The following is a 25,619-nucleotide window of genomic DNA, read 5'->3' on the forward strand; positions in this document are numbered from 1 at the left end:
GGTTTTGTTTCAGTTGATACCTATTCAGATTCTTTCCACCATGCATTCCCTCTGCCCTCTGTTTCCTGCTTTTCCATACTTGAATATATCTTCTTAACATAAAACACTCTTCACCCTCACCACCCTTTTACCTTTCTTTCTTCTTTTTTTTCCAGTGGGTCACTGAATACTTTTATTCTGAACATAGAAGCCACTAAGGATTTGGCCTGTGGGCTCCTCGGAGCTGCATCACAAGTATATGGTTCCACACATTTACACCAGGGTCAGGGGTGAGAACAGGTCATTCTGTCTCATTCACAAGACGATAAGGGTCTTCCAGCAGAGCACCAGATGATCAGGTAGTTTCTGGTAAAACAGTTCCAACAAAGCAGTGAGAATATCACAGAAAGGTCGAGGGGAAAGGGAAGTTAAGCAGCCGAGGCCCCTGCCCCCAAACAAAACTGGTCTAGTACTTGGTGCTGCCCATTTTTATTAGGACAGGAGCAGATGTCTACAGAGCTCCTGTGAGCTCTGAGGCTTCCTGGTTACAGAGCTTACTTGGCCTGAGAATTTCTGAAGTTCCTTCTAGCAAATTTAGCCTTGCTGCCCAGCTCTTCCTCAATTTTTAGAAGCTGGTTATACTTGGCCACCTGCTCAGATTGGCAGGGGTCACCAGTCTTGATCTGCCCTGTGCAGAGACCCACCACCAGGTCTGGAATGAAGGTATGTTCAGTATCCCCAGAATGATGGGAAACCATTACTCCCCATCCATTGGACTGGGCCAGCTTACACACTTGGAGGGATTCAGTCATGGAGACATTCTGGTTCACTTTGAGTAGGAGGCAGTTGCAGGCTTTCTTGCTCACAACCTTTTCAATGTGCTTGGGATTGGTCACTGTGAGATCATCCCCTACCACCTGCATGCCTACAGTAGCAGTGAAATTCTTCCAAGCTTCTCAATCATCCTGGTCAAAGGGATCTTCAATGGACACCACTAGACAGTCCTGATGAATCTCTTGTAGATGTCCCCAACTTCAAAAGGGGAGATGTATCTGCTGAAATCATCAGGAGACTTGAAGTCCAAGTCATATTTTTCAGATCACAAAAATTCTGAGGCAGCAACATTCATGCCAATTAGAACCTTATCAGTAAAGCTAGCTTTACCAATAGCATTCTTTTTGTTGTTGTTGTTATTTATTTTTATTTTTTTTATTTTTTGAATTTTATATTTTAATTTTTTATTTATTTTCTTTATCAATCACTTCCCTTGATTTTTTTTCTTTTTTTGATTTTATTAATTTGTTTTGATTTATCAACAATCACTTCCATATGCTTTTGAGTTGAAAATTTTTCTCCCCCTTCCCCCCTCTCCAAGACGGCACACAATCTGATACAGGCTTTACATTTACATTCCTATTAAACATATTTTCACATTAGTGAAGTTGTAAGTAAAAATTAAAACCAATAGAAGGAACCATCAGAAAGATGAAACAAAACTTAACAAAAGGTAAAAATAAGTGATAGCGATTCGACTTCCATAGTTCTTTCTTTGGATGTTTTCCATCCCAGGCCTCTGGAAATGTCTTAGATCATTGTAGTGCTGAGAAGGGTTCAGCTTAACAACATTAGTTATCGCAAAACATGGCTGTTATTGTGTACAAAGTCCTCTTGGTTCTGCTCACTTCACTCAGCATCAGACCATATAAGTCTTTCCAGGTTTTTCTGAAGTCAGCCTGTTCATCATTTCTTATAGCACAATACTGTTCCATTACATTCATATACCACAACTTGCTCAGCCATTCCCCAATTGATGGGCATCCTCTCAATTTCCAATTCTTTGCCACCACAAAAAGAGCTGCTATGAATATTTTTGTACATGTGGGTCCTTTTCCCATTTGTTTGATCTCTTTGGGATATAGCCCTAGAAGTGCTATTGCTGGATCAAAGGGTATGCACATTTTTGTAGCCCTTTGGGCATAGTTCCAAATTGTTCTCCAAAATGGTTGGATCATTTCACAACTCCACCAACAATGTATTAGTGTTCCAATTTTCCCACATCTCTCCAACATTTATCATTTTCCTGTTTTGTCATGTTGGCCAATCTGATAGGTGTGATGTGGTACCTCAGAGTTGTTTTGATTTGCATTTCTCTAATCAATAATGATTTAGAGCATTTTTTCATATGACTATAGATGGCTTTAATTTCTTCATCTGAGAACTGTCTGTTCATATCCTTTGACCATTTATCAATTGGGGAATGGCTTGTGTTCTTATAAATTTGTCTTAATTCTCTATATATTTTAGAAATGAGGCCTTTATCAGAGAGACTGGTTGTAAAAATTCTTTCCCAATTTTCTACCTTCCTTCTAATCTTAGTTGCATTGGCTTTGTTTGTGCAAAAACTTTTCAATTTAATGTAATCAAAATTATCCATTTTGCTTTTCATAATGTTCTCTATCTCCTGTTTGGTCATGAATTCTTCTGTTCTCCATAGATCTGATAGGTAAACTATTCCTTGTTCTCCCAGTTTACTTATGGTATCAGCCTTTATAAAGTCATGAACCCATTTTGACTTTATTTTGGTATATGGTGTGAGATTTGGGTCTATGCCTAGTTTCTGCCATACTCTTTTCCAGTTTTCCCAGCAGTTTTTTTCAAAGAGTGGGTTCTTATCCCAGAAGCTGGGGTCTTTGGGTTTATCAAATAATAGATTACTATAGTCATTGACTACTGTGTCTTGCATATTTAACCTATTCCACTGATCCACCTCCCTATTTCTTAGCCAGTACCAAGCAGTTTTGATGATTGCTGCTTTATAATACAATTTAAGATCTGGAATTGCTAGGCCACCTTCCCCTGCATTTCTTTTCATTAGTTCCTTTGATATTCTGGACCTTTTGTTTTTCCAAATGAATCTTGTTATTATTTTTTCTAACTCTATAAAATAATTTTTTGGTAGTTTGATTGGTATGGCACTGAATAAGTAAATTAGCTTAGGTAGGACTGTCATTTTTATTATATTAGCTCGCCTACCCATGAGCAACTGATGTTTTTCCAATTATTTAGATCTGATTTTATTTGTGTGAAAAGTGTTTTGTAATTGTGTTCATAGAGTTCCTGGGTTTGTTTCGGGAGGTAGACTCCTAAATATAGTTTAAATGGGATTTCTCTTTCTATCTCTTGCTGTTGGGCTTTGTTGGTAATATATAGAAATGCTGATGATTTATGTGGGTTTATTTTATAGCCTGCAACTTTGCTAAAGTTGTTTATTATTTCAAGTAGTTTTTTACTTGATTCTCTAGGATTCTCTAAGTATATCATCATGTCATCTGCAAAGAGTGATAGCTTTGTTTCTTCTTTGCCTATTCTAATGCCTTCAATTTCTTTTTCTTCTCTTATTGCTAAAGCTAAGTTTCCAGTACAATATTGAATAACAGTGGTGATAATGGACATCCTTGTTTCACCCCGATCTTATTGGAAATGCTTCTAGCCTGTCCCCATTACATATAATGCTTGCTGAAGGTTTTAGATATATGCTATTTATTATTTTAAGGAAGACTCCATTTATACCTATGCTTTCTAGTGTTTTTAATAGGAATGGGTGTTGTATTTTATCAAAAGCTTTTTCTGCATCTATTGAGATGATCATGTGGTTTCTGTTGGTTTTGTGTTGATATGCTCAATGATGCTGATAGTTTTCCTAATATTGAACCAACCCTGCATTCCTGGTATAAATCCTACCTGGTCATAGTGTATTATTCTTGTGATAAGTTGCTGCAATCTACTTGCTAGTATTTTGTTTAAAATTTTTGCATCTATATTCATTAGAGAAATTGGTCTATAATTTTCTTTCTCTATTTTGACTCTTCCTGGTTTAGGTATCAACACCATATTTGTATCATAAAAAGAATTTGGTAAGACTCCTTCTTCACCTATTTTCCCAAATAGTCTATATAGTATTGGAATTAATTGTTCTTTAAATGTTTGATAGAATTCCATGTAAATCCATCTGGCCCTGGAGATTTTTTCCTAGGGAGTTCATCAATGGCTTGTTCAATTTCTTTTTCTGAGATGGGGTTATTTAAGTATTTTACTTCCTCTTTGTTAATCTGGGCAATTTATATTTTTGTAAATATGTATCCATTTCACTAAGATTGTCAAATTTGTTGGCATATAGTTGGGCAAAATAATTCCTAATTATTGTTTTAATTTCCTCTTCCTTGGTGGTAGCTTCACCCTTTTCATTCTTGATACTAGTAATTTGGTTTTCTTCTTTCTTTTTTTAATTAAATTAACCAAAGGTTATCTATTTTATTGGTTTTTTTCATAAAACCAGCTCTTAGTTTTATTTATTAGTTCAATAGTTTTTTAATTTCAATTTTATTAATTTTTCCTTTGGTTTTCAATATTTCTAATTTGTGTTTAGTTGAGGATTTTTAATTTGTTCTTTTTCTAGTTTTTTTAGTTGTATGCCCAATTCATTAATCTCCTCTTTTTCTATTTTATTTATGTAAGCATTTAGAGATATAAAACTTCCCCTAAGAACTGCTTTCGCTGCATCCCATAGGTTTTGGTATGTTGTCTCATTATTGTCATTCTCTTGAATGAAATTATTGATTGTTTCTATGATTTGTTGTTTGACCCAATCATTTTTTAGGATTAGATTATTTAGTTTCCAATTATTTTTTAGTCTATCTTTCCATGGCCCTTTATTACATATAATTTTTATTGCATCATGATCTGAAAAGGATGCATTTAATATTTCTGCCTTTCTGCATTGGATTGTGAGGTTTTTATGCCCTAGTACATGGTCAATTTTTGTGTATGTGCCATGTACTGCAGAAAAAAGTATATTCCTTTCTATCCCCATTCAGTTTTCTCCAGAGGTCTATCATACCTAACTTTTCTAATGTTCTATTCACCTCCTTAACTTCTTTCTTGTTTATTTTGTGGTTAGATTTATCTGGTGCAGAGAGGGGAGGTTCAGGTCCCCCACTAGTATAGTTTTGCTGTCTATTTCTTCCTGTAACTCCCTGAACTTCTCTAAGAATTTGGATGCTATACCATTTGGTGCATATATGTTTAGTAATGATATTACTTCATTGTCTATGGTGCCTTTTAGCAGGATGTAGTTTCCTTCCTTATCTCTTTTGATTAGATCTATTTTTGCTTTTGCTTTGTCTGAGATCAGGATTGCTACCCCTGCTTTTTTTACTTCAGCTGAAGCATAATATATTCTGCTCCAGCCTTTTACCTTTACCCTGTATGTGTCACTCTTTTTCAAATGTGTTTCCTGTAAACAACATATTGTAGGATTATGGTTTTTAATCCATTCTGCAATCCATTTTCCGTTTTATGGGAGAGTTCATCCCATTCACATTCACAGTTATGATTACTATCTGTGTCTTTTTCTCCATCCTTTTCCCCCTATTTATGCTTTTCTTTCTCCTTTTTCCTTTCCCCCTTCACTAGTGTTTTGCTTTTGACCACTGCCTCCTTCAGTCCCTCCTCCCTTTTATTATCCCTTTCCCTTTTCTTCCCCTTTATCTTACTGCTTCCCTCCTTCTTTCCCCTCCCTTTTCTTTCCCCCTCCCTTTTCTTTCCCCTTTTCCCTCCTACTGCCTATAGGGCAAGTTAGATTTCTATACCTAACTGATTATTTATGCCCTTCTTGAGCCAAATCTGATGAGAGTAAGGTTCAAACAATGCTCCCCCCTCCCTTCTTTCCCTCTGCTGTAATAGGATTTTGTGTGTAATTTACCCTTGTCTGCCTCCTCCTTTCTCAGTACATTTTCTAAGACCAGATTGATCCACTTATTTGGATCCATTTAACCCACTTGATTAGATTTTTTTTTTCATTACATCAAAGTCAACTAATATCCACCCTCTTTATGTATACTCCTTTAACAAGGTGTAATAACAATACAGTTCTCAAGGGTTGCAAGTCTCATATTCCCTTGTAGGGGTTTAAACAGCCCCCCTTATTAACAACATATTGTATCTTCTGTCCCATTTACCTTTTTAAGTCCTTCTTGAGTCCTGTACTTGAAGATCAAATTTTTTGTTGAGCTCTGGTCTTTTTATCAGGAAAGTTTGGAAGTCTCCTATTTCATTGAATATCCACTCCTCCCTTGAAAAATGATGCTCATTTTTGCTGGGTAATTGATCCTTGGCTGCATTCCAAGCTCCTTTGCCTTAGGAATATCATGTTCCATGCCCTGGTCTTTTAATGTAGAAGCTGCAAGGTCCTGTGTAATCCTGACTGTGGTTCCATGATATTTAAATTGTTTCCTTCTGGCTGCTTGCAGCACCTTCTCTTTCATCTGGTAATTTTGGAATTTTGCTATGATATTCCTTTGGCATTGTCAATTTGGGATCTCTTTCAGGTGGTGATCGTGGATTCTTTCTATGGTTATTTTCCCTTCTGGTTCTAGGACTTCACGGCCGTTTTCCTTTATGATTTCCTGAAAGATACTGTCCAGGCTCTTTTTTTATCATGATTTTCAGGTAGTCCAATAATTTTTAAATTGTCTCTCCTGAGTCGATTTTCCAGGTCGGTTGTTTTACTGATGAGGTATTTTACATTTTCATCTATTTTTTCATTTTTTTGTTTCTGTTTGACTGATTCTTGCTCTCTCATAGAGACATTAGTTTCCATTTGTCCAATTCTAGTTTTTAACAGATTGTTTTCTTCTGTTAGTTTTTGTACTTCCTTCTTTAGTCGGCCAATTGTGTTTTTTAGGGACTTGTTTTCTTCAGTGTACTCTTCTGTTAGTTTTTGTCCTTCCTTCTTCAATTGGCCAATTGTGTTTTTTAGGGACTTGTTTTCTTCAGTGTATTTTTTTTCCAATTGGCCAATTGTATTTTTGAAGGACTCTTCTACCTCTCTCATTTGACTATTAAAATCCTTCTTGAGCTCTTCTAAGAAGGCTTTTTGGGCTTCAGACCAGTTCATATTCCCTTTTGTTGTTGCAGATGTGGGTTTGTTGACAATGTTGTCCTCTTCAGAATTTCTGTCTTGATCTTCACTCTTCTCATAATATGAATCTATGGTACGTTTCTTTTTACTCATGGTGTTTCTTTATTCCCTGGCCTTTAAAGAGATTGAGCTCTCCTGCTGGGGAACAGAGGGTACTGACCCAAGCTTCTTGTGTTGGGAGCCTAGGTCTTGGTCACTGGCTTTGTGTGCTGGGGCCTCTTATGCTGGCAATTGGAGGCTGTAGGTTTCTGGCAGCTTACCTTGTGTTGGGCTGGAATCAGCAAGGCTGGAACTTTCAGGCAATTCTAGGTTGCCTGCTTTTCCTTTCCTTTAGCTTTCTTCAGCTCCTTTTAGATGGGTGCTGCAGGGTTTATCTGCCTGGGGCCCCTGCAGTGTTGTCTCCCTCGTTTCTGCTAATGCACTGGGATTCCTTTGGGTAGTGCCAAGGCACCTGGTGGTTTTCTGAGCTGGTTTCCACCGGTTCCCCTGCCCTCACTGAGGCACTGGAGGTCCAGGTGTTGGTGTTTGCCTGCTCTACCACCTGGGCTTCAGGATTTCTTCACAATTGGAGGCTGCAGGGCTCTGACAGCTCACCTGGTGTTGGGTTGGAATCAGCAAGGCTGGGGCTTTAGGAAGCCTTTAGGTTGTTTTCTTCACCTCCTTTCAGATGAATGCCACAGGGTACTTATCTGCCTGGGGCCCCTTGTAGTTCTGCCTCTCTTATTTTTGCTGAGGCACTGGGAGACCGGTTTGCTAGGCTGCTGCACTGCTGCTCCCCATCTTTCTTCTAGTTCAGCTGTTCCAGGGGTTTTTTCTGGTGTGATATTTTCTGAGTTTTCAGAGGTTGATAGGGGAGAGTGAGAGCAACTACCTTTTCACTCCCCCATCTTGGCTCCCAGAAGCACTACCAATAGCATTCTTTAGCAGCTCTAGAGCTTCCTTATTCTCCAAGATATTAGGAACAAAGCCACTGTCATCCCTATGTTGGTGGTGTCCTGTCCACATTTCTGCTTAATCACGCTCTTCAGGTTGTGGTAGACCTCAGCTCCCATGGGCATGGCCTCCTGAAAGTTTGCTGCTCCAACAAGGAGGATTATGAACTCTTGCATTGCTAGCTTGTTACTAGCATGGGGGCCACTGTTGATCATGTTGAAGGGTGGAGTGGGCAGGATGTCATCATCATTGCCTGCAAGGTCAGCAATATGTCGGAACAGGGAGACACCTTTCTTAGCAGCTCCAGCCTTACAAACAGCCAGAGACACTCCCAATATGGTATTTGCACCAAATTTAGATTTATTCTCAATGTCATTCATCTCTATCATCAATTTGTTGATCTTCTCCTGCCCCGTAACATTCAGTTTCTCGTTAACCAGAGTTCCAGCAATAGTTTTGTTGATGTGCTGAACTACTTTTGAGGCACTTTTCCTCGTGTAGTGGGACTTATCCTTGTCTTGGAGCTCCAGAGCTTCATGGATGGTGGTAGAAGCACCACTGGGTACAGCAGCTAGGAAGAGACTGTGTAGAGATCAACTTCAACTGTGGGTGTTCCATGAGAGTCAAAGATCTCTCTTGTCTGGATCTTGCAAATAGAACATGTTGAGTTTCTGGATGAGGCTTCCTCTCTGGGCTCAGAGAACAGAGGCCCGTCTCCTGCTTCATTTTAATGCTAGGCTCACCAAAGCTGTATTCTACTCATGAGTTTTTGCCCACCAAGGTTCAGTGTTATCTTTGAGGTCAAATTTGCTTCTTCCAGTTTATCAAGTTTATTGCTTATAATATGTGCATTTGTACATAGATTGATTTTTGAGACTGAGTTTTACTATTAGCTAATTTCTTACACTTTTTTTGTCTTGTGCGCTTCTGGGTGTCTCAACTGCTATTCCTTTTGCTACATTATAACTGCATTTGATGATCTCTAGCTTATTGGCTTCATGTAGGGTACTTTATTTTTCAATTCAAAGCTCTTTTTAGTAGATTTACAACTCTTGCTTGCCAGGACCTTGTTATGTTAAGCCATGAAATCAGAAATCCTAATTTTACTGTGAATCTATGATGAATAAGGACAAGTTAAGAGAGCACTTAGCTGCCATTGATTAACTCAAGTCAGCTGCCCCTGAAAAACTTAAGTCCTTGGATCCTGAAAGAACTGGCAGATGTGATTGCTAAGAAACTGTCAGTAATATTTGAAGGATTATGGAAAATCGAGTGTGGTACTATAGGATTGGAGGAATAATGTTCTGATTTTCAAAAAAAGGAAAGAGAAATAAGCCTGCAAATTACAGTCCAGTGAACTTGATTTCTATAGTTAGGAAAATTCTAGAATAAATTTAACATATGGTTGGTGAACATTTAGAAAAGCATTATAAATGGTAACTACTTTTTTGGAGGCAATTGGAGTTAAGTGACTTGCCCAGGATCACACAGCTAGTAAGTGTCTGAGGCCAGATTTAAACTCAGGTCCTCCTTAATTCAGGACCACTGCTCTATCCATTGCGCCACATAGTAGCCCCAGTAAATGCTAATTACAAACAGCCAGCATGGTTTCATCAAAAATAGGTCATATCAGACTAACCTTATTTCCCTTAAATTTGTTTTTAATGTACAACAATATATTTATTTCATCACCTATATCCCTCCACCCTTTGAAAACAAAACAAAGCAAAACAAAATCCTCATAATATGAATAGTCAAGCAAAACATAACTTTGTCATTGGCCATGTCCATAAAATGTGTCAGTCTACACCTATATACATGTAGCATGTAGCATGTTGCATCATGAGTTCTCTGGAATTGTTGTTGGTTATGCTATTAATCAGAGTTCTTAAGTATTTCAAAGTTATTTGTTTTGTACAGTTATTATTATATAAATTGTTCTCCTGATTCTCCTCACTTCACTCTGCATCAGCTTAGTAATTCTTCCCAGATTTTTCTGAAGCCATCTCCTTCATTATTCCTTACCAGATATTACTGTTATATTGTATTCATACTCCCCAATTTATGGCCACCCACTTAATTTCCAGTTATTGACCTCCATACAAAAGACCTGCTTTAAATATTTTTTATGTATAGGTCCTTTCCCACTTTCCTTGATTTCTTGGGATTTAGACCTAATAGTGGTATTGCTGGGTGAAAGGGTATGTCTAGTTTAGTAGCTTTTGGGGTACAGTTCCAAATTGCTTCCCAGAGTGGCTGGACCATTTCACAACTCCACCAGCAGGGTATTAATATATGTATTTTCCCACAGTCCTTTCAGCATTTGTCATTTTCCTTTTTAATCAACCTTGCTTGATGGATATGAGGTAAAACCTCAGATATGCTTTAATTTGTATTTCTCTGTTTATTAGTTATTTAGATAATTTTCGTGTAACTACATATAGCTTATATTTCTTCCATTGAACATTACCTTTTCATAGTCTTTTGATCATTTATCAACTGGGGAATGGATTTTATTTTTATAAATTTGAATCAATTCTCTACATATTCCAGTTACTTGCTCTCCTAATTTTAGTATTGGTTTTGTTTATACAAAAGCCATTTGTTTTTATGTAATCAATATAGTCCCTTTTGTCTTCTGTGATCTTTTTTGTCTTTGGCTATGTACTCTTTCTTTCCCTGTCTATAGACCTAAAAGGCAATTTCTTCATTGCTCTTCTAATTTTTTTTTATGTCATTCTTTATGTCTAGGTAATATATTCATTTGGAGCTTATCTTGGTATAGGGCTTAAGATGTTCGTCTATACCTAGTTTCTGCCAGATTTTCTTTCTATTTTTCTCAGCAGTCCTTATGGAATAATGAATTCTTACCCTAACACCTGAATATTTGGGTTTCTTAGACACTAGGCTCCTGTTCTCTTTTCCTTCTACAGTTGTATACCTAATGTATTTACTGAGATAGGTGGTGGCGCAATAGATCGAATGTTGGGCCTGGAGTCAAAAAAACCTGAGTTCAAATATGGCCTCAGACACTTTCTAGATGTGGGGTCCTAGGCAAGTCATTTAACTTCTCCCTGCCTCAGTTTCCTTAATTATAATGAGGAAAATAACAGTGCCTGCCTTGCAGTGAGGTTATGAGGATCACATTAGATAATATTTGTAAAAAATGCTTAGCACAGTGCCTGCCACATAGTAAGTACTATATAAATGCTTATTCCCCAAAATATCAATAAAAAGCTACTTCTTACTTTAAAAAGTTTTTTAAATTACACATAAAAACAATTTATTTTTATTTTTCATTTTTTGGTAAATTTTTATTCATTTTAAACTTAAATACAAAACAAGAAAAGGAAGAAAAAAGAATGTTGCCATATACACAGCAGAACATAAAAGATGATTCAATATGAAACAATAAATTTCCATTTCAAGAAAACCTATGTAATAAATACAAAAATAATTTTTAACATTCATTTTTTAAAAAAAATGAGTTCCAAATTCTCACCCTCCCTCCAATCCTTCCTCTTCCCTGAGAAGGCAAGCAATTTGATATAGGTTATACATGTGTAGTTATGCAAAACATTTCCATATTTGTCATGTTGTGAAAGAAAATATAGACCAAAAAAACCCCCCAAGAAAATAAAGTTTAAAAAAATTATGCTTTAATCTGCATTCAGACGCCATCATGAGCAACCTATTTCTTAACCAGTACAAATCATTTTGATGATTACTATTTTATAGTATAGTTTGTGGTCCTCATTTCCTTTTTGGGGCTGGATTACTAAGTTAATAGATGAAAAGAATGATGTTGATCTAGTTTATCCTCTGTAAGATATGTGCCCACATGTAAGACTATGTTTAGGTTGACTCTGTAGGTGGCCCAAGAGTAGAATGGATATATAGTTCTGTCTTGTCTCTCCAGAGAAGCAAGTATCATGTCTGCATGCTAGCTGGGGAGAGGGACAGGCAGGTTCTTGGGACGGCTGGGGCAATCTTCTATTCTCTAAGTGGCATATTAAGTTAGAAGTGTAACTACTTGCCATCCCCTAATATCTCTGGTCTAGGAATATGGTGCAGGAGTGGGGAACCTGTGACTTGGATGCCATATGTGGCCCTCTAGATCCTTAAGTGTGGCCCTTTGACTGAATCCAAACTTTACAGAACTCTGCTAATAGAAGGATTTGTTCTGTAAAACTTGGACTCAGTCAAAAGGCCGCATCCAAGGACCTAGAAGGCCACATGTGGCCTTGAGGCCGAAGTTTCCCCATCCTTGGTAGGGTTAGATAAAAAACCACTTCCCTGACTGTTCCTATCTCTTAACTTACATTCACTAGCTTAACCCCTTCCTATCAAACACTGGTTGCATAAAAGGCAATCACAAATAGCCAATACCACGTAAACCAATTTACCCAAGCAAAATAGCAAACAAATTGTTGGAGTTATATAGATTATAATATACCAAAGAACAGATGAATGTGCTCAAGGTGAAGTCAGTATGGTAGAGTAGCAGTAAGTATAGCCTAATTCTTCCATCATACTTTCTCCACAAAAACATAGAAAAAAAAATACCACACCAAATTCTGATAGGGAAATCTAAGAAAAAACCACAGCAAGTCATATTTTCAGTCCAAGTCAGCTTTGGGAGACAGCTGAATGTACCAGCTATAGAGTATTCTAGTACCCGTGACTGAGGCTGGGCATCAAGGCAGGAAATATTAGGGTAGGAAGTGATTCCAGGGGATCACTGAAGTAGTACAGGGTGCAGGAAGGAGTGCCACTGGAATCTCTGTCACCCTCTACCCAGTTTTGGGTTATAGACCTAGGGCTGACTGAGGAAGGGATATACACCTAGAAGGTAGCATTTGTAAGGGTGTACTGAGGAAGGAACACATTTAGAATTAAACAGTATAGCTGTGTGGCTCTGATCCTGGAATCATAGCAGAGACTCAGTTTTGGCCTTACCCCTAGGCCAAATAAAGCCTGCTGTTGAATAACTGGGGCAGGAATCCTAGACTTAGTTTCTTGTAGCTTGTGTTTTCCCTGGAGAGGTTTTTTGGAAGGGAATGGGCAGAAGGGAAAATAATGATACACATGTTTCTGGGTGTCAGAAATATTAGTTTACATGAGTTTATGCATTCATTTATTGATTCTTTAGCTCTTTTATGACTATCAAGTATGACAATTATAAGACTCATTTTTGTATTTAACTTTTTGGAATTAGTTTCATTGTTTTATTATTGTATGATCATATTCTGTGTTCTGGCTTGCCAGCCAATTAGAAACTCAAAGTAGTATCTCCTTATGATTTTTTTAGAAAACTATATTAACAATAAGAACTCAATAAAGTTTATTAACTGGCTAACCACCAGGCCCAAAACTGAAGTTTGAGTAGTAACAACTATGAAGAAAATAATTTCAAGGTCTATACAGAAAGAATAAACTTGAGCAATAATCCTGTGAAGCTGCTTAGTATAATAAATAACCAATCTACATGAAATTAAGACATTCCTGCTCAACCATAGGGGTTGTTTTTTTTAAATTAACTGAAATTATCTTTATAATTTAAGCCAAAATTGTGTTTTTATTTTGGCATAGTAGGTACTGACTGAAAATCTAAAAGATAAACATCACTATGGCAGATGTAAGCATGAAGAGTAAGATTTTTAAGTGGAATCCCCAAAGAAAAATCCATTTATGTGCAAGAGAAATGGACCAGACAATTGCTCTCTGAAAAGGGATTAAATTGGTATTAGAGAAACAAGCACAGATCAGTAAAGGAGGCTGATGAAACAATTTCATAAAGGAAATGGGAAAGAAACTTGAAATGTTTTGCAAGATTAAACCTGAAAATCCTTCATTTAAGCAAATAAGATTTTTTTTGCACCAAAATTATTCAAATTAGCAGTTTGTTATGAGCAATTCATAGAGTCAAGTTGATTCTTAAATGTATTAAGTGTATGTAGTCTAACTTGTCCCTAACAAAACTGATTATGCTTGTTTATGAAGACAGTGGTGTGACAGTAGGCATGGTTACAGTTAATTTAGTTATTAAGGAGGCAACATCTTAGGCCTGCTACGTTTTTTTTTAATTTGATGCCCTTTTAATGAATATTAGTGCTTTAGAACCTTGATATAATGTTACACATTTTTTCAGTTGTCCCTATAGAAAATGTGACAACAAGACCTGATGCATGCACAAGTTCTTCTTGTAATCCTGTTGAAAGACTGGATAAGGTACAGTATGTGAACAACAGATGTGTAATTCTGGTGCTAGAGACTTTCATAACATTAAAAGTAAGCTTTTTTGAGTCATTATACCTTCATAGGACATTTGGAGATATGTTATGTTTGCATGGTCCTACCCTGGTCACCGTACTGAAATCAATTCCTCATTTGTAAATTATTATCCAGCAGAGTTTTAGAAGAAAAATAAAAGATACCCTGAATGAGCAGTAATTAGTTCTGAAGATATATGTAAATCAATGAAATAACTTACAATACTCAAAACAACAGCTTCTCTGGTAAAATCTGTCCACACCCTCAACCTCCCAAAACCTGTTTCTATCCATAGTACAATGCAAGTTGGTCCTTTGTGGTAGGTTTTTATTTTTTAATTATTTGACTCTTTATGTATTTCTTCATGATTTCCTATATGGTGCTCCAGACAAGGTGAAGACAGTCTTCTAGAGTTTTCCAATCTTTCATACTATCTCTCTAGTTCAAGATGACGGCAAAACCTTTAGGTGCTCCCCTTCTCTCTGGCTCTCTTACCTCTCCCCTTACCACTGTAGTTTAGTAATGCCATTTCTTACTTTATGATATGTCTTGAGGCAAGAATATTATTTATTCTTCTCAATAATTCAAAAGGAGGAGGAATAGGGTTATGAAAAGATGTGAAAAGAAGCATCATATTTTCATATTATTTTAAAAAATCATCCTCAAATATAGGGTGCTAAGTAAATTAATATCAATTATATCTAGCTAATATTACCTTCTGTGTGAAATATTTGTCATACAACTGAAAGAATGGGTGATTTCCTCTTATGACTCTTTCACTCTTTATTCTACGAAATAGCTATCTGTTCACGCATTCATTTGATCCTTTTTTCTATGCATAAAGTCTTTAGTTTACATATACCAGTTTGAATGAAAGTTCATATTTTTTCTGTTGTATTGCTATTGTTTATCTTTTTTTTTTTTTTTGGCAATTGGGGTTAAATGCCTTGCCCACGGTCCAGCTAGTAAGTGTCAAGTGTTTGGTCTGAGGCTGGATTTGAACTCAGGTCTTCCTGACTTCAGGGCTGGTGCTCTATCCACTGCACCACCTAGATGCCCATATTGTTTATCTTTTTCACTGTTTATAATCCAGCAAGAGCCTGAGAAAGTCTCAACCAGCAACAAAAGAGAGTAGAACAGGGTAGAAAAACTTTATTTTCTTGAAAATTCTGTTTTAGCTGTTCTGTAATAGCTGACACTGATACAAAAATGCATATTGTGTTGTGAGCTCAGTAATGGGATTTCCACAACAGGAAAACTATTTTTGTCCCTCTATTTTAATAATTAAAATACAAACTTCAGTGTAGAAGTGTTTTCTGTCCCATTTCGACTCTTCATATTCTACTGAGTTTTTGCTGGTCCTCTCTCATTTTTTCTCAGTCACTTGAGCTTTGTTACTTACTGTGGTCTAATTAGTAGTTCACTACTTTTTATGTTACCTAAATATTTACATATATATGTATGGATATATATGTAACATTATATGTATATGTCATATATATACATAATTATATGTATGATACATATATACACACATCAAAGCCTTAAATTTTAGGGTACTACGTAATATAGATGTTTTTAAAAATTTGAAATATATCTCCAGTATGAAATCTTTATCATTTAAGTGGATAAATAAAGTGACTTAAAATCTATAATCCATAATATTCTGAGTTAAGAAAGAGATCTTATAGTATTTCTAAATGAGAACATAACTGTTGCTTTGATAGTTGTGAACCTTGTTATCTGAATTTTATAGGTTTCAATCAGACCTTGAGTTACTAAGTATCACTTCTAGATAGTTTTTTGTTCTATGTAACTTTGCAAAGCATTTAATTAAAAAACAAAATGATAGTTTAAAAATACACTTTGTGCAAATCTGCTAAATGCTAAGCAATTATTTTGATGATTTTTAGGGATTTAAGAAAGATTATATTTTATGTTCATGTTTTCTAGTAATACAGTAATTATATAGGACATTTATCTGAGTTTCTTTTCATTTTATTATGCCCAAGTACTTTTCACTTTACTATATAATAAATCACAAATGGTGTATCAACATAGGCTGATCTTATCTTTTCATTCCTATGGTTATCTTTTGCTCATTTGAGTGTATGGAATTTGACTGAGGTGAGAAAAGTATTATTGACATTTTAACAAATCTTTGAGTACCCATTATGAACATGACATTATAGAAAGTGTTTTGCAGAGCGAACCAAGGTATACATCTAATATCAAAATTTAAAGGGACAAAGGGAAATATATAAAGTGGTTATAGCTTTGTTGAAAATGATTGTTATCAATCCATTCAAAACTAGAAAAATATTTTCTTAGAAGAATAAATGTGTTTTTTTTCCCTATGTTTAGTTTTCCTTTTCTCACCAATTTTCCTGTACTTTAAAGTGGGGAAAGGAACCCTATAGACGCTGTGATACCAGTGAAAATGATTTTTATTTTAAAAATGGTTTTATGTGTTTCTGAGAGGCAGGGTGAAAGATCTTTAAAATAAATTCTACTGTTTCTGCACCCTGAACCACTAGTAGCTTGAGGGTAGGACGGGGTTATTAGAATATAGTGATATTGTAGCAGTTTTGGGGTTAGCAGTTAATTGACAATTCCTATGTGGAATGAAAGGTGAGTAAGAGAATAGAATTTCTAGTATTTGATTATTAGCCTTCCCTATTCAAAATGTTTTCTTTTTTGATTGGCCACTATGTTGTTTCTTTCATTTTTTTTTTTTTTAGCAATTTTATTTAAAGTTTTGAGTTCCAAATTTTATTCCTCCCTCCCTTTCCTCCCCCCTCCCTGAGAGGGCAGGCAATCAGATATGCATTATACATGTGCAATGTAAAACATTTCCGTATTAGTCTTTTTGCACAAGAAGACTCAAATAAAAGAAAAAAATAAAATAAAGTGAAAAATAGCATGCTTCAGTCTGTATTCAGTCAATATCATTTCTTTCTCTGGAGGCAGATCTTATGCTTCATCATTAGTCTTTTGGAATTGTCTTAGATCGCTATGTTGCTGAGAATAGCTGTCATTCACAATTTTTCATTAAACAATATTGTTGTTACTGTGAATGATGTTCCTGTGGTTCTGTTCACTTCACTATCCATCAGTTCATGTAAGTCTTTCCAAGTTTTTTTCTGAAAGCATCCTGCTTGTCATTTCTCATAGCACAATAATATTACATCACAGTCATATACCACAGCTTGTGGCACAGTGGGCATCCCTTTGATTTCCAATTCTTAGCTGCAATGAAAAGACCTACTAAAATATTGTACAAGTAGGTCCTTTTCCCCTTTTTTTTTTTTAAATGTCTTTGGGATATAGACCTAGCAGTGGTATTGCTGGATCAAAGGGTACACACAGTTTGGTTACCCTTTGGGCATGGTTCCAAATTGCTATCCAGAATGAGTGGGTAAGTTCACAACTCCGCCAACAGTATATTAATGTCCCAGTTTTCCACGTCCTCTGCAACCTCCAAAATTTTCCTTTTCTGTCATATTAGCACTCTGATAGGTATGAGGTGATACTTCAGAGTTGTTTTAATTTGCATTTCTTTGATCAATAGTGATTTAGAGCATTTATTCATATGACTATAGATAACTTTGATTTTTTCATCTGAAAACTGCATGTTCATATCCTTTGGCCATTTATCAATTGGGGAATACTTGTATTTTTATAAATTTGAATCAATTCTTTATATATTTGAGAAAAGAGGCCTTTGTCAGAGATACTTGCTGGAAAAATTTTTCCCTAGTTTTCTGTTTTCCTTATATTTTTGGTTGCTTTGGTTTTGTTTGTAAAAAAAACCCTATATATTTATATTTATTTTATATAATTTTTATATTTATATATGTTATATTATCTATTTATATAATCTATTCAAATTTATATAATCTAAATTTTCTATTTTACATTTTGCAATGTTCTCTATATCTTCTTAGGTCCTTAATTCTTCCTTTATCCATAAATCTTACAGTGAAATAATTTCATGTACTCTTAATTTGTTTATGATATCACTCTTTATGTGTAAGTCATATAATCATTTTGACTTTATCTCGGTATACAGTGTAAGATGTTGGTATTTACCTAGTTTCTGCCATAATTTTGCATTTTTCCCAGCAGTTTTTGTCAGATAATGAGTTTTTGTTCCAAAAGCTTGGATCTTTGGAATTATCATATACTGGATAACTATGGTCATTTACTATAATGTAATTTGTACCTAATCTATTCCACTGATCCACTACTCTATTTCTTAGCCAGTGCCAAATTGTTTTGATAATTACTGCTTCAGTTTGAGATATGCTATGGTTCAACCACCTTTTGCCTTTTTTTTCATTGATTCCCTTGACATATCTTTGAGCTTTTGTTCTTTCAGGTAAATTTTGTTGTTATTTTTTTCTAGCTCTGTAAAATATTTTTTGATAGTTTGACTGGAATGTCATGGGACAAACAGATTAATTTAGTTAGAATTGTCAGTTTTTGTTATATTGTCTCAGCCCACCTATTAACAACTAATATTTTTTCCAGTTGTTTAGATCTGATTTTGTGTGATAAGTGTTTTATAGTTGTATTCATATAGTTCCTGGGTTTGTCTTGACAGGCAGATTCCCAAGTATTTTATATTATCTACAGTTATTTTAAATGGAATTTCTATTTTCTATCTCTTATTGCTGGACTGTGTTGATAATATATAGAAATAGTTATGATTTATGTGGGTTTATTTTGAATCCTGCAACTTTGCTATAGTTGTTAACAATTTCAAAAGATTTTTTAGTGGGTTCTCTAGGATTATCTAAGTATAACATCATTTCATCTGCAAACAGTGTTAGTTTTATTTCCTCATTGTCTATTCTAATTCCTGTAATTCCTTTTTTCTTCTCTTATTGCTAAAGCTAACATTTCTAGTACAATTTTAATAAGAGGTGATAATGGGCATCCTTGCTTCAACCCTAATTGTTTTGGGAAGGCTTCTAGCTTATCCCTGTGCTTGCTAATGGTTTTAAATAAATATTACTTATCATTTTAAGGTAAGCTTCATTTATTCATATGGTTTCTAGTGTTTTAAACAGGCATGGGTGCTATGTTTTGTCACAGGCTGTTTCAGCATCATTGATATAATCATATGGTTTCTGTTGGTTTTGTTATTGATATGATCAATTACGCTTTTAGTTTTCCTATTTTGAGCCAGCCCTGCATTCCTGGTATAAATCCCACCTGGTCACAGTGTATGATCCTTGTGATATACTGCTGTAATCTCTTTGCTAGTATTTTGTTTAACATTTTTGCTTCAATGTTCATTAGGGAAATTTGTCTATAGTTTTCTTTCTCTGTTTTGACTCTTCCTTGTTTGAGTATCAGCATCATATTGGTGTCATAAAAGGAATTTGATAGGACTCCTTCTTTGCCTATTTTTCCAAATAGTCTATACTATTGAGATTCATTGTTCTTTAAATGTTTGGTAGAATTCACTTGTGAATCCATCTCATCCTGGGGATTTTTTTTTCTTAGGAAGTTCATTGATGGCTTCTTCAATTTCTTTTTCCAAGATTGGATTATTTAAGTATTTTATATTTCTTCTGTTAATCTGGGAAATTTATATTTTTGTAAATATTCATCTGTTCCATTTAGATTGTCAAATTTATTGGCATATAATTGGGTAAAATAGCTCCTAATAGTTGTTTTCATTTCTTCTTGATTGGTGGTGAATTAACTCTTTTCATTTTTTGATACTAGTAATTTGCTTTTCTTCTTTCCTTTTTAAAATCAAATTAGCCAATTTATTATCCCATTCAGTTTTTTCCAGAGAGTTACCGTCTCTAACGTTTCCAGAATTTTTTTACTTCCTTAACTTCTTTCTTGTTTAATTTTTGGTTAGATTTATCTAGTTCTGAGAAATAAAAGTTGAGGTATCCCACTAGTATTGTATTATTAGCTATCCTATAACTCATTCAACTTGTTTTTTAGGATTAGATTATTTAATTTCCATGATCTGAAAAGGAAGCATTTACTATTTCTGCTTTTCTGCATTTGGTTTTTATGTCCTAATATATGGTCAGTTTTTGTGTAGGTGCCATGTACTGCTGAGAAAAAAAATATTCCTTTCTATTTCCCTTCAATTTTCTCCAGAGATCTGTCATATCTAACAAAATAACCTGCAGATTTTGTCTTTAGGGAGTACACATTCTAATGGAGAAGACAACATGCAAGACTTGGATAAATAGGATATATGCAGAGTAAATGGAGAGTAATCTCAGAAGGGAGATAGTAGCAATAGGAAGAGGGAGAAAGGGAAGCCAAGAAAAGCCACCTCTAAGTGGTATTTGAATTGAGCTAGGAAAGTGAGGAAGGAGAGCATTCCAGAGGTGGGGAACAGCCAGTGCAAAGGTAGAGAATTAGGATTTGGACTGTCATGTATGAGGCATAGCAAGAAGTTAGTGGTGTTGGAGCACAGAGAACATGGAGGAGAAGAAAATATAAGAAGACCGAAAACATAAGAAAAGGACAAGTTGTAAAGGGCTTAAAAACAAAGGATTTTGTATTTGACCCTGATGGAGTAGGAAGCCATTAAAATTTATTGAGTGAGGGTGGGGTGATGTGGTTAGACCTGCACTTTAGAAGATTACTTTGGCAGCTGAGTGGAGGATGGGCTGAAATCAGGAGAGAGTTGAGGCAAGAAGACCAACTTGAAGGCCAGTGTTAATATTTGAGGTGTGAGGTGATGACGGTCTGGACCAAGGTAGAGACTAAATGGAGAGAAGGGAGTATATGGGAAAGATTTGTAAGAAAGATGTTATGGAAGTAGAAACCAGAAGACTTAGTAACCAGTTAGTTATGTGGAGTGAGTGTGAATGTGAAGTCAAAGTTGAAACTGGGTTTTGAGCTTGGATGACATATGAGGATGTTGGCAAACTTGACTGTAATAGAGAATTTCAGAAGAAATAAAGGTACAGGAGTTCTGTTTTGAGATGTATATAGGATGTCCAATTTGAGATGCCCAAGAGACAGTAATATGAGATTGGAGCTCAGGCAAGAGGTTAGCACTAAATGTATATAAAGAGATGTTATTGTAATAGACATAATAATTATTTTTAGTTTTAAATTGTTCTCTCTCTTGCATTTACTTTTTTCTTTAAATATTATCTCCCTACTGAAATGTAAGTTCCTTGTAGGAGAGGGTAGTTTTTCATCTTATTTTAGTCTTCATAGCACTTAGCAGAGTGCCTTGTACATCAGAGTTGTTTAATAAATGCATGTTGAATTGACTTGGATCATATTTTTGGCAAGAAATTCTGGGGAAAAGTGTTTCTTGTATCCTGTAGATGCAAGACTGATTCATTGATTGAGGGATGTCGTAGTGAAAAAAATTCCATCTCCAAAAGCAGTTCTGTAACTGTTTTGCAACTCGTGGTCATAAGGAATTGCTGGGGGCACTTAGAGGTCCATTGAGTTGTCTGGGATCAGGATCACTGAGCAAGTGTGTATGAGAAGCAGGACTTGAAAACAGACGTTCCCTGCTCCTGACTGATTCTTTAACTACAATACTATGTTGCCTTTCATAACATGAAAGCTAAAACTTAAATTAGAATATAATATTGCTTTTATATTTATACTGTGTCAAGGTTTTATCTTCCAAAGTTACAGATCTAAACCCATTGACTCTCATTATTTGTGCTTTTTGTTTTTGTACATAGGAATCTACCAAATGCACAAGAAAAGTTCTTTCTGAGTTTTTTAATAATCTGTGGGTAAAAAAAAAAAAATAATAATCTATGGGTAGCAGTATAATGGCTCATGTCTTTCACTACTTGACTGACCCATCTCCTTTTCCAATTATACATTTATTGGATGATATATTTGATGCTACTATTTGCATACAAGTCTTTGAGGCAGAGTGATGGGCTTCTAATAAGGAAGACCTCGCTTCATATCCAGCTTTTAAGATACTGTAACCATGTGGAAGTTGCTTAGCTTCTCACAGCTTCAGTTTCCTTATTTATAAAGTAAAGATAATAATGTCCATAGGAGTTATTTCAGTTATTTTTATCATTGGTATTATGCTATGGACTATAACTTACCTTTTACATTGCTTCATTGTATCTTAATAATTATGATGATGATGATAGCTATAGTTTATGTTTATAAACTCACTTATATGTTAACTCATTTGATATTTACAATAGCCCTGAAAAATAGGTAGTGTTATTATCCTGATTTTATAGATGAGGAAACTAAGGCTGAAAGAGGTTAAGTGACTTACTCATGGTCATGCTATTAGCAGGTGTCTAAGGCAAGATTTGAACTATAGACTATGTTACCTATCTGCATTCGTCATAAGAGGATTTTTTTTTTAACTTTTGGAGTAATCTACAATCTTGATTCTTTTGAGATTGTGGTGTTCCATGATTCTCAGCCTAATAGCATCAACAGAAATAATATTGATGTTAAAAAGATGGGTTTTTGTGTTAGAGTGCAGCTTTGGATGTTTGAAAGTATTGCTGCTTTCCAAACGTAATCCATCCTATTCCCTTCCTATTTAAATGTGGGCAACAAAAATATCACCTGAAGTAGGGATCTGTAGGCTTCCTTAGACTTCCAGAGGACTCTATAACAGAAAACATATTAAGAACCCCTGCTTGATGGTATTATGGAGATTGTTTCAATGAGAAGAGTAATGAAGACTCTTCACTCTCTTCTTCTACACCCACCATATCTGATCAGATGCCAAGTCTTGCTATTTTTCTCTTCTGCTATCTCTCTCATATGTCCCTTTTTCTCCTACCCATACAACTGCCATCCTAGTTAAGCCCCTTATCCCTTTTTGCTTAGCTATTTTTCAGTAGCCTACTAATTGATGTCCCTGCCTCTATACTCCAGCCACTCCAGTTCATCACCGCACAGATCTGACCATAACATTTTCCTGTTCAGCATGCTCTTTATCATCTCAATAATCAAATTCAAACTCCACTGTTTGGCAACTGAATACTTTTACAACCTTATTTCACCCTACCTTATCAGCTATGTTTGTTATTCCCTTTTTAATAGCCACTTGTCTAGCCAAAACTTCAGATCTTTCCATTTGTGGCATACATTATTCCTTTCTAATCTCTGTGTTTTGTATAAACCATGCCCTATTCCTAGAATGTACTTTCTCTTTGCTTCCACTTCTTAGATTCCTTAGTATTCTTTTATTACTCATCAAATTCCACATCCTATGTGAGGCCTTTCCTCATCCTTCCAGCTGCTAGTTCCTCTTTTTCCCACCATTACCTTGTATTTATTTTGTACATGTTCCTATGTATAAATGTTGTCTCTCTGGAAAGAAAATAACTTCTTTGAGGGCAGGGACTGTTGCTTATTTTGTCTTTGTATCTCTAGTGCCAGGCATAATTCCTGGCACATAGTAAGTGCTTAATAAATACTTGTTGATTGGTTCATTGATCTGAAGAAAAGGGGAAAGAGTTCATGAGTAGAATGAGGACTTGAGAAGGAGGAAAAGGAGTCCTGGAGGAAGAGGACCCAAGGATGAGAATTTAAGGATAAGATATGGAAAACAGGAGGAGCACCTGTGATGGAGAATACAAGGAAGAGGAGAAAATTGGTTATGGTTATCAAGGTGATAACTTAGAGGGGGAGAGTACTCTTAGAAAGTTAGTAGCAAGAATTAGAAAAGGTTGAGCATATGCAGAGGCCACAGCCTGATGAGTCATTTTGGCAGATGGGGTAAATCAGGGTGAGGGTAACCTAGGGTTCTTAAACCCGTCATTTAGTTGGGGAGGGGGGTGTCTACCCCAAGCATGTGAAAGCTTCCTCTGGTGGAATGGGGAGATGGGAACAATTTGTTCCAATGGCCACAAAAGCATCTAAAGGTGCTATGGACCTCTTAGAGCTTGGTTAGACGTTGAAGAAGCCAAGGTCAACCACTGTATCCCAAGCCATTGCCAGTCATCTTGATTCTTACCTTGCTACTGGACTCCGATGACCACAAGAGAGAGTGAGGCCAATGACTTTGTGCAACTCTGTCTTACTTAAATCCAATTTATGCATGACTCAAAAGACATTGTCTGGACTTACTCTTCCAGGAGCCAAGATGGTGGAGTAAAAAGGTAGTCGCTCTCACTCTCCACTGTCAACCTCTGAAAACCCAGAAAATATCACCCCAGAAAAAAAAAAGACAAAAAAACCCCTGCAACAGCTGAACTAGAAGAAAGATGGGGAACAGCAGTGCAGCAGCCCAGCAAACAGGTCTCCCAGTGCCTCATCAAAAGTAGGGGAAGCAGGACTACAAAGGACCCCAGGCAGATAAACCCTGAAGCATTCATCTGAAAGGAGCTGAAGAAAAAACCCTAGAGTCTTCCAAAAGTCCCAGTCTTGATGATTCCAACCCAACACTCAGTAAGCTATCAGAACCCTGCAGCCTCCAATTGTCAACCAGAAGGAGATCCTGAAGCCCAAGTGGTAGAGCAGGCAAACACCAACACCTGGACCTCCAAGTGCCTCAGTGAGGGCAGGTGGAACTGCTGGAAACCAGCTCAGAAAACCACCAGGTGCCTTGGCATTCTATAGCAAAGGAGCCTCCCAGTGCATTAGCAGAAACGAGGGGATGCAGCATTGCAAGGGGCCCCAGGCAGATAAACACCCTGCAGCATCCATCTAAAAGGAGCTGAAGAAAGCTAAAGGAAAGGAAAAGCAGGCAACCTAGAATTGCCTCAAAGTTCCAGCCTTGCTGATTCCAGCCCAAAACCAGGTAAGCTGCCAGAACCCTACAGCCTCTAATTGCTAACATAAGAGGCCCCAGCACACAAAGCCAGTCACCAAGACCTAGGCTCCCAACACAAGAAGCTTGGGTCAGTGCCCTCTGTTCCCCAGCAGGAGAACTCAATCTCTTTAAAGGCCAGGGAATAAAGAAACCATGAGTAAAAAGAAACGTACCATAGATTCATATTATGGGAAGAGTGAAGATCAAGATAGAAATTCTGAAGAGGACAATATTGTCAACAAACTCACATCTGCAGCAACAAAAGGGAATATAAACTGGTCTGAAGCCCAAAAAGCCTTTTTAGAAGAGCTCAAGAAGGATTTTAAAAGTCTAATGAGAGAGGTAGAAGAGTCCTTAGAAAATACAATTGGCCAATTGAAAAAAAAATACACTGAAGAAAACAAGTCCCTAAAAAACACAATTGGCAAACTGGAAGAAAAGTAACACCGAAGAAAACAAATCTCTTAAAAATACAATTGGCCAATTGAAGAAGGAAGTACAAAAACTAACAGAAGAAAACAATCTGTTAAAAACTAGAATTGGATAAATGGAAACTAATGACTCTATGAGAAAGCAAGACTCAGTCAAACAGAAACAAAAAAATGAAAAAATGGATGAAAACATAAAATACCTCATCGGTAAAACAACCAGCCTGGAAAATCAATCCAGGATAGACAATTTAAAAATCACTGG

General features: G+C 36.1%; 1 protein-coding gene and 1 pseudogene across 4 annotated transcripts in view; one reads left to right on the forward strand and one right to left on the reverse strand.

Annotated features, from left to right (window-relative positions):
- The window catches only part of ZPBP (zona pellucida binding protein), a 155,219-nt gene that overhangs the window by 53,403 nt on the left and 76,197 nt on the right, over positions 1–25,619 (forward strand). For all 4 annotated transcript variants that reach the window (XM_020981333.2, XM_078152272.1, XM_078152271.1 and 1 more), the window contains one exon: positions 14,043–14,122. In XM_020981333.2, coding sequence (XP_020836992.1) covers positions 14,043–14,122 — 80 coding nt within the window. The remainder of the gene's footprint in view (positions 1–14,042; positions 14,123–25,619) is intronic.
- On the reverse strand, positions 534–8,280 carry LOC110205014 (alpha-enolase-like; annotated as a pseudogene).

The sequence above is a fragment of the Phascolarctos cinereus genome, unplaced genomic scaffold (assembly GCF_003287225.1).
Source record: "Phascolarctos cinereus isolate Bilbo 61053 unplaced genomic scaffold, phaCin_HiC Scaffold_4;HRSCAF=312, whole genome shotgun sequence".
Taxonomy (NCBI): domain Eukaryota; kingdom Metazoa; phylum Chordata; class Mammalia; order Diprotodontia; family Phascolarctidae; genus Phascolarctos; species Phascolarctos cinereus.